Source organism: Phoca vitulina, unplaced genomic scaffold (genome assembly GCF_004348235.1).
Source record: "Phoca vitulina isolate PV1807 unplaced genomic scaffold, GSC_HSeal_1.0 scaffold2, whole genome shotgun sequence".
NCBI lineage: Eukaryota > Metazoa > Chordata > Mammalia > Carnivora > Phocidae > Phoca > Phoca vitulina.
Window position 1 is genome coordinate 47,217,690 of NW_022589705.1, and position 13,479 is coordinate 47,231,168.

A 13,479-nucleotide genomic window follows, 5' to 3' on the forward strand; every position below is an offset into this window, starting at 1 on the left:
CAAGCAGAAATGTCACGTAGGGAAGGTTAGATAAACAAAACCGGGACAAGGAATATGTTAATGCTAGAAAAATAAAGAATATGGATACCATGGGAATAGATTAAATCAGATCACCTAATTAATAATTTTCAAATTTGGTGTGTATACATTCCAGAGATTCTAATTCAGTATGCCTGGGGACAGGTATAGGAATCTGCATTTCTTAAGTCCATGAGCGATTCTGAAGCAGCTGACCTTCATACTACATTTTGAGGAGCACTAATTTACAGACAGAAGAAAAGTGCAAAACAGAGAATTGCGGAATTCCAAATTTAAACCTTGGGTGAAGGAAGAGGAGTCTGCAAAGGGCACTGAATAGAAACAAACAGATAGGAAAAACTGGACAGTGGGGTACTCCAGAATTCAAATAAAAGAAGGGAGTGTTAACTGTTGAATATGGCTGAGAGTGAAGTAGAGAAAAGTGACTGATGCATAGAACAATAAAATCATTGGTCATCTTGACAGGAAAGGGCAGAGACTATCTAGAGTATTTTATGGAATAAATGGGAAATGAGGAAGATGATAACCACTATTAAGAAATTCTGGCTCTGAAAGGGTATTAAGTAAAAGGTCAGCAAGTGGGGGAGGACAGAGGTATGTATGAGGAAATTCAGCATACTTTTTTTTTAGAGAGCAGGAAAGGGGTGGAGGGGCAGAGGGAGAAAGAGAGAATCTTAAGCAGGCTCCACACCCAATGCAGGGCCCAACAACCTCACTTGATCTCACGACCCTGAGCTGAAATCAAGAGTAGGACACTTAACCGACTGAGCCACCCAAGCACCTCTTCATATAGCCCATCTGTGACTGGATACCTGTGATGTTTTACTAAAGTAACTATTTTAATTCTATTCCAAATAGTTATTTAAAAAAAAAAAAATGCCTTTCATTTCAAACTTTAAATATCGCACCTACGACCACATAAAATTTTTCAGTATCAATTATATACAACACCACTTTTCCCCCAAAACAAAGGTAGAGACCCAAAATTTCAAGTATTTCCTCTCTCTGCAAAAAAGCCATGACTACTCTCCGCAAAAAAGCCATGACTACTTCATCCTCTAGCTCTTAGTGTTTATTTACCCTTGCAAGATCCTCTATTTCAGAACTGAAGTTTGTTTCTCCTTCCATCATTTCTTCCTCTTCTAATGTTCGTTCATCATCAAAATCATGAACCAGCATGTCAGCTGATGGATCAAATTCATGGTCATCTGATGTTGCTGAACCTCCTGGTAAAGAATATTTTAAAAAGTTTGGTAAACCAAATTAAGTGTTATTAATATTAATTTAATGTGTATGTTATATGAAGCTGGGCAGAAGTCAAATAAAAGTATCAGGGAAAAGCTATGCACATCAAGTCTTATTTGTTTTCTAAAATTCTTGCCCTTACACTCATCACCAACCTCCTGCAAAAACTCTCTTCTCTCAGGGATTATTTTTTGCCCTCTTTCACCTCTATATATTCACAGTTAAAACTGCAACTAGTATGCGGGGTGGGAGGAGAGTATAGCTTTAAAAAAGTATGTAGCTTTTAAAAAGTACTGTCATCTAAATATGAAATTTCAGTTGCAAAGAATAAAGGGTCATATTAAAAATAGAACGATCATTTGTGTGGGAAAAAATCACAATTCTTAATCATTTGATATTTAATAGACCCAATGAGCATGAACCCTTATGGCCCATGAGAATACATAGTCATGTGAAATACAAAGTCATCTGAACAAACAGTCTAATGAAAATACAGCTGCACTCAAATATTATTCTATTAGCTCTTCCACAAAAATATATTTTAACATATAGGTAGCTGTTCTCAACTTACTTAGTTGATTTCGGTCTGAAATAATTCTGATATAGAATATAAAAGCAAAATTTATTAAAAACTGCATATAGAACTCTTATGAAAGTCATTAAAAATACTCCAATAGGTAACTGATGTGTAAGCTAATCTATTTTTAGCCTGGTGGCTGGGGAATACTGCTGTACTCAATAGGGTCAAGCCTGTAATATTAGATTGCAAGTGCTCGGCATATACATTCTGTAAACTATCCCCACATTTGGCTATTGCCAAACCTGGACTTAAGTGTGCAAAAGCATTTTTTACTAATAAATGAGTTATTTAACATTTAAAAAATCAATTAGCAATTTTTTAATCAATTTAAACTGTTAAATGTTAATAAAGTTATATTAATTAATAAAGGTTAATATCATTAATTCATAATATATTACATCAATATACCCTTCCTTCAGTCCAGTAAGAGGACCAGTAAGTAAAACAGAGTTAAAGGTTGATTTCTTGAAAAACAGAGTACTAGGGATAATGGGGTGCCCAAGGCTCAGGGTTCTTGTCATCTCCCTCAATTTTCAGTGTAAACACCACGTTTTGAATGCTTACTGTGTGCCTAATACTATGGCTCAAGTACGCCACATACATTATATCTCATTTAATCTTCAAACAATCCTATGAACAAAAACAAAAACTTGAGGCTCAGAGAGTTTAAGCAGCATGTTTAAACCCACAGAGCCAGTAGGTGGCAAGGATGGAATTTAAATCCTGGGTCTGCTAATTTCAATGCCTGTGCTTTTACTGTACTTCAAACCTCCTGCAAGCCCCAGCCTCAGAGACAGTAGGTATCTTGCCTCAAAGAATACTTGAAGAGAACCTATTTTTCTTTAAAAAAAAAAAAAATTTTTTTTAAGTAGGCTCCACACCCAGCGTGGAACCCAACAAAGGGCTTGAACTCACAACCCTGAGATCAAGACGAGCTGAGATCAAGAGTCGGACGCTTAACCGACTGAGCCACCCAGGGGCCCTGAAGAGAACCTGTTTTTACTAAGATGTGTGAACTGCAAGCCAGGTCAGGTGGTGAAGCACTAAGAAGTATTCTGCTCTTTGAAGAACACAATATTGATATTAAATATAAAATAACTAAATAGATATTTCTAAATCAGGTATCACCTCATAACACAAATGAGTTAAAAAACTATCAACGTTTTAGAATGACGTAAAAATAAAAATACATTTCATATTATATATACTATCAATTTCTTTGGAAAGAAATGGCATGGCATAATTTTATTAGGGCATCTTAGTACTACTGGTTGAGGGACTGGACATAGAGTTCTATAGGAGAGCAGTTTGAGAACTCTTGATTTAGTTGCAGTTTTGTCCCAATCATTATCCCTTCTTCTTGAGTTTTTAATGAAAAATGTTCCCAAAACTTTTCAGTTCACCCAGCAATCTTCTAGGACACTTAGTCAATAATCATGTATTCCTACAAATGATGCTGTATTTTTCTTCTCCTTTGTAGGCAGGAAGATCCTAAAACCACCTCACACCACCACCCTGAATATACTATTATCCTAATCATAATATAATTCCTATTGAATGCAAATATTGTAAAAAACTAATTATGCTTAATTCCTAACTACTTATACTTTCACTAACTAAAGTAACAAAACTCACATGAATACACAGCATCAAGTTATAAGTATTCTATTACTTACTTAAAGTCTCCCATTTTTTGTTGTCATTTGCAAAGCTTTGCCACCTCACCTTGCACCACATGAAATACCAAAGGGTAGGTAAACCTTTTTCCCCTTCTCACTCCAATCCTTTCTCCACATATACACTGCACTGTTTTCTACTAATTTACAATTTCACTTCTTTTCTTGCCTTAATCTGACTTCCTGGTTTCATCTGACTTCTTTTTTACCTTGTTGAAACCAAGTAACCATCCTATTCCTTTCTGTTAATTACTAGGCCCACTGTTAGGCTGTCTCCTAGAGGTAAAAATCCCTAAATAAATTATTAGAGGTAGGGAATCTGGTGCTTTGTGTAAGTAAATATTTTGCTTCAGAGTTAAGGCAAAGATCAGTTTGGTCAAAAAATTACATCTTACTGCAAAATTACTAAAAGGTATCTTACATCTTTCAAAGAGTCAAAAGATAAATTGTTTATAACATATCATGTGCACTCATTTAATCATTTTATTTCCTTCCGTTCCCTAAATCTCCCCCTCTAATGGCTACAAGTCTTACAGGTAAAACCCTGTATTGTGCCTCCACAGGTTTACACTGGTAAAGTCTAGAGATAAACCACTGAGCCTGGGTCATGTGATTATTATTAGTAACATCAATTCCAAAGTACAGATGTTACAAAAGCCATAGCCTTTTACCAGCGGACCAAAAAAATTTTTTTACATGAAGCCTCTATTCTATTCCTACTCTTTTTCCACCAACTTTTGTTAACTGCCTACAACTAGTATTACTTATAAGAACAATATATATTCTCTTTGGGCAGAAGCCTGATATTACAAACACTACTTCAAAAGACCTTCCTTAGTCTGAAAACAAAAACAAAATAATACAAAAAAATCAATCTATTTGTATAAGCATTCAGCAAGTAGTAAAGGCCATCAAAGATATTTTATTCTTCAAACTCCACTATTCAAGGTCAGCCTAAGCCGATTCAAATGGAATGGAAAATGAGAAAGCTATTTATTAATATCACGTTTAAAGTAATTACTTTTTTTGTGCCTATATATTACCTGATGAATGTCTCAAAAATTCATAGAAAAATATCTAGGGGCACCTGGGTAGCTCAGTCTGTTAAGCGTCTGCCTTTGGCTCAGGTCACGATCCCAGGATCCCAGGACCTGGGATCGAGCCCCTGCACTGGGCTCTCTGCTCAGCAGGGGGCCTGCTTCTCCCTCTCCCTCTGCCTGCCACTCTGCCTACTTGTGATCCCTCTCTCTTTCTCTGTCAATAAATAAAATCTTAAAAATACATATATCTAAAACGCAGTCTATTTGCAGTGTGACAACATTAACAAAAACAACTAGAACCTATTTTTTCGATGAAAAGATGTCTGTGTTTGAAAGGAAAAAAAAATATTGGGAACAATTCCATGTCCTAAAAAGGATACAATAATCTACTATTTATCTGAGGTCAGATTACTTCCAACCTCAACCATCCAGAACATATTTATAAACTAGGAAGTTAAAAAAAAAATCCTTGAGTTTCAGAAATGTCACAAAGCCTAATATACTTTACTTCCAAGCATATTAGAAAGAGTAAGACATCTCAGTTGAAATAAATATGACAAAACTCACAGTCAATTGGGAGCACACTAACCATTTAGAAGGGATCTGGAGGTATTCTAGTCTAGCTCCTACTTCATACATTGTACTACACAGAGTACAGTGATTTGTGTTCCTGAAAATGACCCCAAACCATTACAAAAGGCATATATTAAGCATTTTTACAAACATTCTTTCTAAAACTTACAACATAGAAAGACTGCTTCAATAATCTGAAAAATTCAGTAATACATCATACCTAAATATTCAATATATATGAGATGTTTTCAAATAAAACACTACCCTATCTCAGAGAGCTCCCTTTCTGACTCTTATGCTATACTGAGCTGTTCCTTAATTCACGTACTCCATTATAGAAGGCTGTCCTCTCTCTTGAAGTCCCTGGACACTGAGGCAAAGACTGGACTCTTTCCTGACTGCTCTTTAGCTCCAACCAATTGTTGCTATACAGGAATGCTATACTTAGTAGTGCTAGAACCTCTGACTAATCGTAAGAAGCCTAAATACAGATTTTATATAAAAAACATTCTAATTTTTAAGATCACTACACTGGCCAAACAAAAAACATGTGTGGCCCAGATATGGTTCAAATACCACATGTTTGCAACCTCTAAGTTAAGAAAAAATGTATCTGTACTGTATTTGTAAGAGAATACGGAACTCCAAAGCTATATGGTGTGCATCTAAACATAACCTTAATTTACATTATTCATTTTTTAATGTTCTTATATTATTTTTTTCTCCCTCACTAAATACATTAATTTTTTTCTCAAATACTTTGAGTTTCCTACACAAGCAAATATTTCTAAGTAGTGACTCCTTTTGAAAAAATACACTTCATATATACTTGAAATCAAATAGCAATTAAAACCTGTAAGAAATACACATAGTAATTCATAAAAAAAGTGAACCCAAAAATAGTCATGAGGTTGAACTCACAGCAGCCTCACCTGTACTTTCATGGGCAGTCAAATATTTCATCCATTTCTTTTTCCCCAGAGAAAAGAAGCATTCAGAAGAAAAGCAAGTCAGATGATAGTCTAACTCCTCTAGCCTTTTTATAACTAATAGGACAAATGTTAGTCAAATAGAGATTATAGAAAATATAGAAAATACTTACCTGGACTCGAAGACTCAACAGATGGCTGGGAGAGGGGGAGAAAAGAAGAAAAATTATCATCTTTGTGTAGTAAATCTTTACAAAATTATAGGAATTATTCAATGACAAGCATGACACCAAAAACCATAGTAAGTTCTAATGTCTGAATTGTCCAAGACAAACTAAAACCTTCCATATAATCCTTTCTCTGACATTGTATTTAAACATTAAAAAATTCCAAACATTCCTGAATCTAGAAACAAAGACAACAATAAGGAATTCAGATTTTAAAGGCAAATATGGGTCTCATAACATATGTAGTTTAAGAGATCTGATTTTAGATCTTAGAACTTTCTAAAATATTTTCTCCAATCAAGACAGAGGAAATTACACACAAGGTTTGCTATCAAGCTGGTCTCTGGCTTAAAATGTGTGGGAGAAGGGAGGCCAAAACACTTTAAGACATTATTTTAAGTAAAAGTTATATTTTAAGAAAGCAGAAGAAAAAGTAAAATGTTATTAAGCACCAAACAGTACATTAGGTTAACTTTACTCACAAACAACATATTTTTAGATTATCACAGAATTAGTAAGCTTCAAGCTAAAGTCAAGTTATCTGATGAAAAAATTACAAACATTCCCAATTAAAATGCTGCTTCTACTGTAGCATTCTACTCCTTATATATTTAACTATAAGCACTTAGAAAATTTAAAGATAAAATTGCTAGCTAGCAACTTATTTCAGTAATATCACCACTTGACAATTTGTGGCTACATTTTATCTAAATTCAGTTAATTTATAACTATAAACAAGTCATCTACAAACACAAACTTCTATAAATAACAAAAACTAAATATGTTTCAAATGACATACACTTCATAATTAAAACCTTTCCTATTCATTCAGAGCTATTTCATGCCCATTAGAAGTCAGAGATGCTGGAAGGCCAAAAGCATTAGCAAAGAGATAGGGTTATTCTAGTACAGATAGCCCCCAACAACGATGGCTCAACAATTTCTCAACTTTACGACAGTGCAAAAGCAATAGGTGTTCAGTAGAAACTGAACTTCAAATTTTGATTTTTTTCCTGGGCTAGCAATATGTGGTATGATACTATCTTGTGATGCTGGGCAGTGGCAGCAAGCTGCAACTCCCGGTCAGACATGCAATCACGAGAGCAAACAACAACCAATACACTTATAACCACTGTGTACCCATATAACCTTTCTGTTGTTCACTTTCAGTCTAGTATTCAATAAATTACATGAGATATTCAACATTTTATTATAAAATAGGCTTTGTGTTAGAGGATTCTACCCAACTGTAGGCTAATGTAAGTATTCTGAGCATGTTTGGGATAAGCTAGCCTAAGCTAAGATGTTCTTTCAGTAGGTTAGGTATATTAAATGCATTTTTGACTTAATGATACTTTCAACTTATGATAGGCTTATCAGGACACAGCCCCATCATAAGTCGAGGAAGATCTGTATTTTCCCTCTTTCTGCTAAGTAATGGGGCAGAGAGTCAAGAAAAAACAAAATAAAACGAGGGAAGTGCCTAATTTTCAAAAGCTAGGCATCTAAGACAAATTTCTTATAAAGTATTAAAACTCCATTTTGAAAACTGTCCACATTATGTTATTGTACTAAGTATGACATTCTAGATTGTACATGATAACTTAGGTTCTTTTGAAGCATACTTTTCCAAGAGTCCTGTTTTTTTTCCTTCTAATGCTTAGAATGGTTCTTGACTATATGTTATAATCAAGTCTTTTATTTTAATAAAAGACTGACGGTATTCAGTATTAATAGATTTTCAAGTGTCACACCACTATCTTTACTTAAAAGTTACTTTGCCACAATAGAGTTAAAACAGTGCTACTTTTTAATTCTATTCCTCTAATAGGAAGCTGGAGAGCAGGGTGATAGAGTAATGTAACTATAAAAAGGGTTTCTAGATCTTTTGGGCAGAGCTACACATTTCTAGCTCAAAATGGATTTAACCACCACACAAATTATTACAGAGCAAATCAGTATTTTAAAGTATTAATCCACTTTTATGTCATGCAATTATGCTTTATTTCCCAAGTTTAAGCACAGAATCTGTCCAAGGCTACAGCAATGACGACTTATCTTCATCTGGTTCCAGGTTCGCCATCCACAAAGTAGCCTCACAGTGCTGTTTTTCCTTTTTAATAAACTTTCGAAATGATTTGCAGGGCAAAACAAAAAAACCCAGCATTTCTTTCCAATTAGGAGCTTAAAAGAAATAGCTCTTTGAACATTTAGGTTTTTTTTAAGCCAATAAAACTCCAATAATTATTCCATTTAACAGTCTTCTCATAAAAAGGGGCTTCTGATTAAAAATGTTATCCTACAGAAGAATAAAAGGTTTATTTTCACTGATGTTAGATATTGGCAATAATGAAGATACTGGATTGTGAATGGTGTCTGTAGTTTGTAAAAGGCCTCAAACAGCACTTGGTAAAGTTATCTATCCCTTTAAAGTTCTGAAAAAGGCCCCAAATATTTTCCAATAATTAAGATACCAAATGTTTAGAGGACTGGTAGCATTTGTAAGCTTAGCTGGCATAAAGTAAAACTACCCATTATTCAAAGATAGCATTAATGTTCATTTTACATCAGAAATACTGGAATGTTTCAAGAACTGTGATTTAAGTGATGTATACCTAGATTAGGATGGGGGAGGGGAAGTAGGGATGGTTTGCCTCTAGACATACATTTTAGTATTCTATGTTCAAAATAAAATCCCATTGTTTCAGCTTGGGGAGGGTGAGAGTGAGATTAGTTTCTTGAAAGTTAATTCTATTCAGTTAAATTAAAAATTGAGTTTCTAGAAACTCGGCATTTGAAAACAGTTTATACTATAAACATTATCTTTGCCCAGCCCAAAGACAAAACAATTATTTTTCTAAATAAGAGTTTAGTATCATAATACAGGAAATTTCAGTATGAAATAAGAACACTTTTTATTTAGGTACTTAAGGGAATAGCAGAACCAGCTTACATTTCTATAGTACTACATTTTTTCAAAAGAATAAAGTTACTTGATCATAACTATATACCTGACAATAACACATGCCCTGCCTACCTCATTTTATAGATTAGCAAACCCAAGGAGGTAAAGTGACTTCATCAAGCTTCCATGGTGGGTGGTGAAGGTGGAACTGAAGTCTAGGACCTGAATGCTTCCATATCTCCCAAGGAAACAACTATGTTAAAAATGTTTTCTCTTTACCTCTTTCCTTCCTCCTCCTTACTTTCTCTTTCTTTTTAAAATGGTTTTCACCTGTTCAAAGCATGTTTAAAATGTGACTGCAAGTTGTCATCTGTCATGTCAGACTATTATTTTTGTCTCCTAAGGAATTGGTATCTCTAACAATACTCTCCAGGAAAACCTGAAACATCTACCATTAATGACACAGTAAATTGGAAGGGAGAAGGAGGGGAAAAATAAAACTAAAGCTGTTAAACAGATACTCATTTGTAACAGTATCTATTTTTAGAAAAAGCACAAACTATAAAATGCAAGTAGTAAAGATTTTTCATTGGAGGTTAAAATGTATTTAAAATGCACTCATACATTATTGGTAGAAAAATGAGTTGGTTTAACCGTTCTAGCGATCATTTTGCTAATATAAAATTACCCTACTGATATGCCTAAAAAAGTGTACTAAGATATATCGATAAGTCATTTACCATAAAGTGGCTCACAGCAAAAAATTGGGAAAATATTTTAATGTCTATCATTTAACTAGTTAGAAGTGAAATACAAGTCTTCCAAACATTTAAACACTAATAATCCATTAAAAAGAATGACACAAAAATCTGTGGAGAATGAGAAAAAAAAAATGTAAAAAATATATACACATATTTATTCATGCATTTTTAGAAATGGAAAAAAAAAAGTGTAGAGTAGGGGGTAAACTGGGCTGGAATACACATGAAAATTTTTTTCTCCATAAGTATATACAAGAATCTGTTAACAGTAAATACCTCTAGGAAACGGGTAGGGGAGAGAAGGTTTTTTCATTTATACCTTTCTACACTGTTGGAATTTTCTAACCACTTGTTAGCATTACTGTTTTGTTTTGTTTTTTTTTAAAGAAAGTTAGTGGAGATTATCTTGTGGAATTATTGGCTATTTTCATTTTCTTCCTCTACTTCTAGATTTTTAAGAAAACTTAGTACTTGCCACTTTTTTTTTTAACAAGTGCGTAATTTAGAAAAATAACCTAGTTTTCTTTTAGGTGCATATATAATTACCTGAGATGGAAAACATAACACTAGACAGTCACACAGAGTATGAGTAAGCTAAATCAAATTAAAAAATGAAACTGTTAACTTTTATACCTTCACCCATATATATGATTTAGTTGATGAAGTTGCTAATAGTTGTAACAAATTCAATGCCTCAGATCTGTTCAAATGTTTCTCTTTTGTATTTTTCTAGAACATGGTAATCTAGAATATTATAATTATTAAAAAAAAATAAGGTAGTAAAAACATGAAGTAATCATTAGACTCCTATATTCCAGGCAATCAAAAGCATATTTTCAATGAACATACCTGTTTGAACTAATCTCTCCCCTCAAACCAATTCCATCACCATTTCTTTGTTATCATCACCTGCTTAGTAATTTAGACACTAAATCAGAGATTCTCAGAGTTATGGGGATAGAAGCCAGGAAGGAGTTAGAGGCCCTCCTCCAGGTGAAGACAGGGGAACTGTGCTCACCATTTCTCTTCCTCCATACAAAACTAAATCACTTCTTTCCCCTGAGGAATTCTGGGGCATAAAACAGATTAAGAAAATCTTGGTGGTAAAACTAGCAAATTGACTACAGCAATAATAATTCAGAGGATGAACTGCTATTATTAAGCACTAGGAATTCAGAAGCCTGGGTCCCACTCTTAATTGTGCCACAGCCTAAATGCACAACCTAGGACAAACTGCATTAACTATGCTCAGTTTCAATTTCCCTAAGATAGAAAGATTTAGACTTCTTCTAGTTCAATTTCCTTTGAGATCTAACTTCTTTACTATTATGATTTGCTCAAAAGACATAACACTACTTAGGAATACTTAGCTAAAGGGATGGGATATGTTTTACAGCCTCTTCTAAATTTTTTTTTTTTTTAATCTAGGACTTTTGGGAAAAAACGATCTCAATTTGCAAAAAGCTTTCTGGGGGGTGCTACTTTATGAATTTCCTATCTACACAAACATAATTTTAACAGTCATTCTTATAAGCCATAGAATAAGTCAAACAGAATGGGTCCCAAGTGATGACTGGTACCTGAACAGCTTAATCACTGCAATGAATTTTGAAAACATTTGCAAATAAACACTGAAATATACAGGGACTCAAGTTAACACCAAGCAAGAAATTTCTATATAGATGATTACTTTTCTACTTTTATTAATCAGTTACTTGCTTCAATGGCAGTGTTTTATTTCTGATTTGAGAAACTGATGAGTCTTCGGTACAAAAATTCTCTAAAAGTAATCCACTTCTATATTTCCTCCAGCTAACCTTTCCTACCTTATCAAGCATTTTATTACTCCTTCTGAATTAAACTTTATTAGACTCTCATACATTGGTGTTCTTGATTACTCTGGATAAATCCTAAATACAATCAAGTATAAATATTAAAAAAAAATTCATTACCACTACAGAGAATCATTTAAAGCCTAAATCCATCACAGTGAAACAAGTTTTGTTTACAATTGAAATTAACACTATCAAGAATAGCAGTTTAGATGATCCTATTTCCTTAAAAAATGAAATTCAAATACACTAAAAAACCACTAAGCAAGCAGTCTGTTTTCAAGAGAAATAAATGAATAGATGCAATAGTGAATAGATTATGTATATAATTTTTGGAAATGTTTAAATACTTAAAACTAACACAGAAAAGCAAGTTCATTAAATTTTCTTTTCTTTATGTAACAGCAATACCGCCTAGGTGAAAAAATAGGTCTTGCACCATGTTGTGGATTTTTTTTTTTTCCTGGAGCAGTCCCTTCTGTGTTTACAAACTCCGAAATAACAGACAAATTGTTCATTCCCAAAGGTCCCTACACCACATTCCTTATAAAACCCAAAGGATCAACGATTTCTTCCTTTCTCATTGCCTTTGTAAAACTGCAACTACTCTGTAATTTCCTTCCTTTAAGTGTAACTAGGAGAACCTCCTTTTGGAAGGTTGATAAATAATTCTAAGGGATAATAAGTAATGAGAAATATTACCAAAAACTATTAAGAAAGGGAGTATGTACCATTTCTTTTAAGCACATTAAATATGTTTTTAATGTTACCATGATTTGAGGAACCATTAAATACATACTTCCTACTATGGACTGCCTAAGATGATCAGATCAAGTATGAAAAATCTGTATATTCTATTTACATCTAAATCAATTTGTATTCAGGAATTAAACATTTCTCTGGAAAAACAAGGTCAGTGTCATTCTCCTATGTAAAAAGTAACAACAATAAAAACACCCAGAAGCATAATATCTACATTTTTCTCCAGAGACATACTTCCTCAATAACCTGCTCTCCCCTCAGATTTATCAAATAAATGTATATTGTTGTTCTGCATTTTCTGTTATTTCACCAGTTAGCTTCAATGCTCAAGTCTACTCGACCAAAAGTACAATAGCACATTTATTTTACCACACACTTTATATTGGCATCATGAAATCTCCTGAGAGCTCACACAATCGCAAATAAAAGCCCTCTATACACCAAGCATTTCTCCACCTAATTTTCAAAAATGATTAGTCTCTAAAATCATCCTGATTACTAAAATATTGAGATCAGAAAAATACAAATTTTACTTTTCATTTTTTCACTTGCTTTAGATTTTTTGCAGGACACAGATGAATGAAGAAGGATTCCCCGTTCTTCCTCCAAAATCACTAAAAATAAAACCATCTACAAGCAACTCAAGTTATAAAAGACAAATTTTTTTTAAAGATTTCAGGTCACTAAATAAATGCACTGAAAACAAAGTTCAGGTTTTCTCTTCTTGAAATTGAACCATCCATGTGTTCCTACTTAACATGAGCATTCCATTCTCCAAGTGATCCAATTTTTAAGGAAACTAAAACAAACCCTTGAAAATATTAGGAAATGATTAGTGACTCAAAATATTGCTTTTCTTCTCTTACATTAATGCAATCATCTTTAGCTTCTAAAACAAGAAAAAAATATT

At 33.5% G+C, this 13,479-nt stretch overlaps 1 protein-coding gene across 20 annotated transcripts in view; it reads right to left on the minus strand.

Annotated features, from left to right (window-relative positions):
- MIER1 (MIER1 transcriptional regulator) overlaps positions 1-13,479 on the minus strand; it is a 65,998-nt gene that overhangs the window by 44,791 nt on the left and 7,728 nt on the right. For 11 of the 20 annotated variants that reach the window (XM_032426575.1, XM_032426615.1, XM_032426685.1 and 8 more), the window contains 3 exons: positions 6,256-6,280; positions 6,086-6,122; positions 1,120-1,265 (listed from right to left, as the gene is read on the minus strand). In XM_032426575.1, coding sequence (XP_032282466.1) covers positions 1,120-1,265; positions 6,086-6,122; positions 6,256-6,280 — 208 coding nt within the window. The remainder of the gene's footprint in view (positions 1-1,119; positions 1,266-6,085; positions 6,123-6,255; positions 6,281-13,479) is intronic. The other 9 variants (XM_032426586.1, XM_032426737.1, XM_032426728.1 and 6 more) reach the window with 2 other exon arrangements.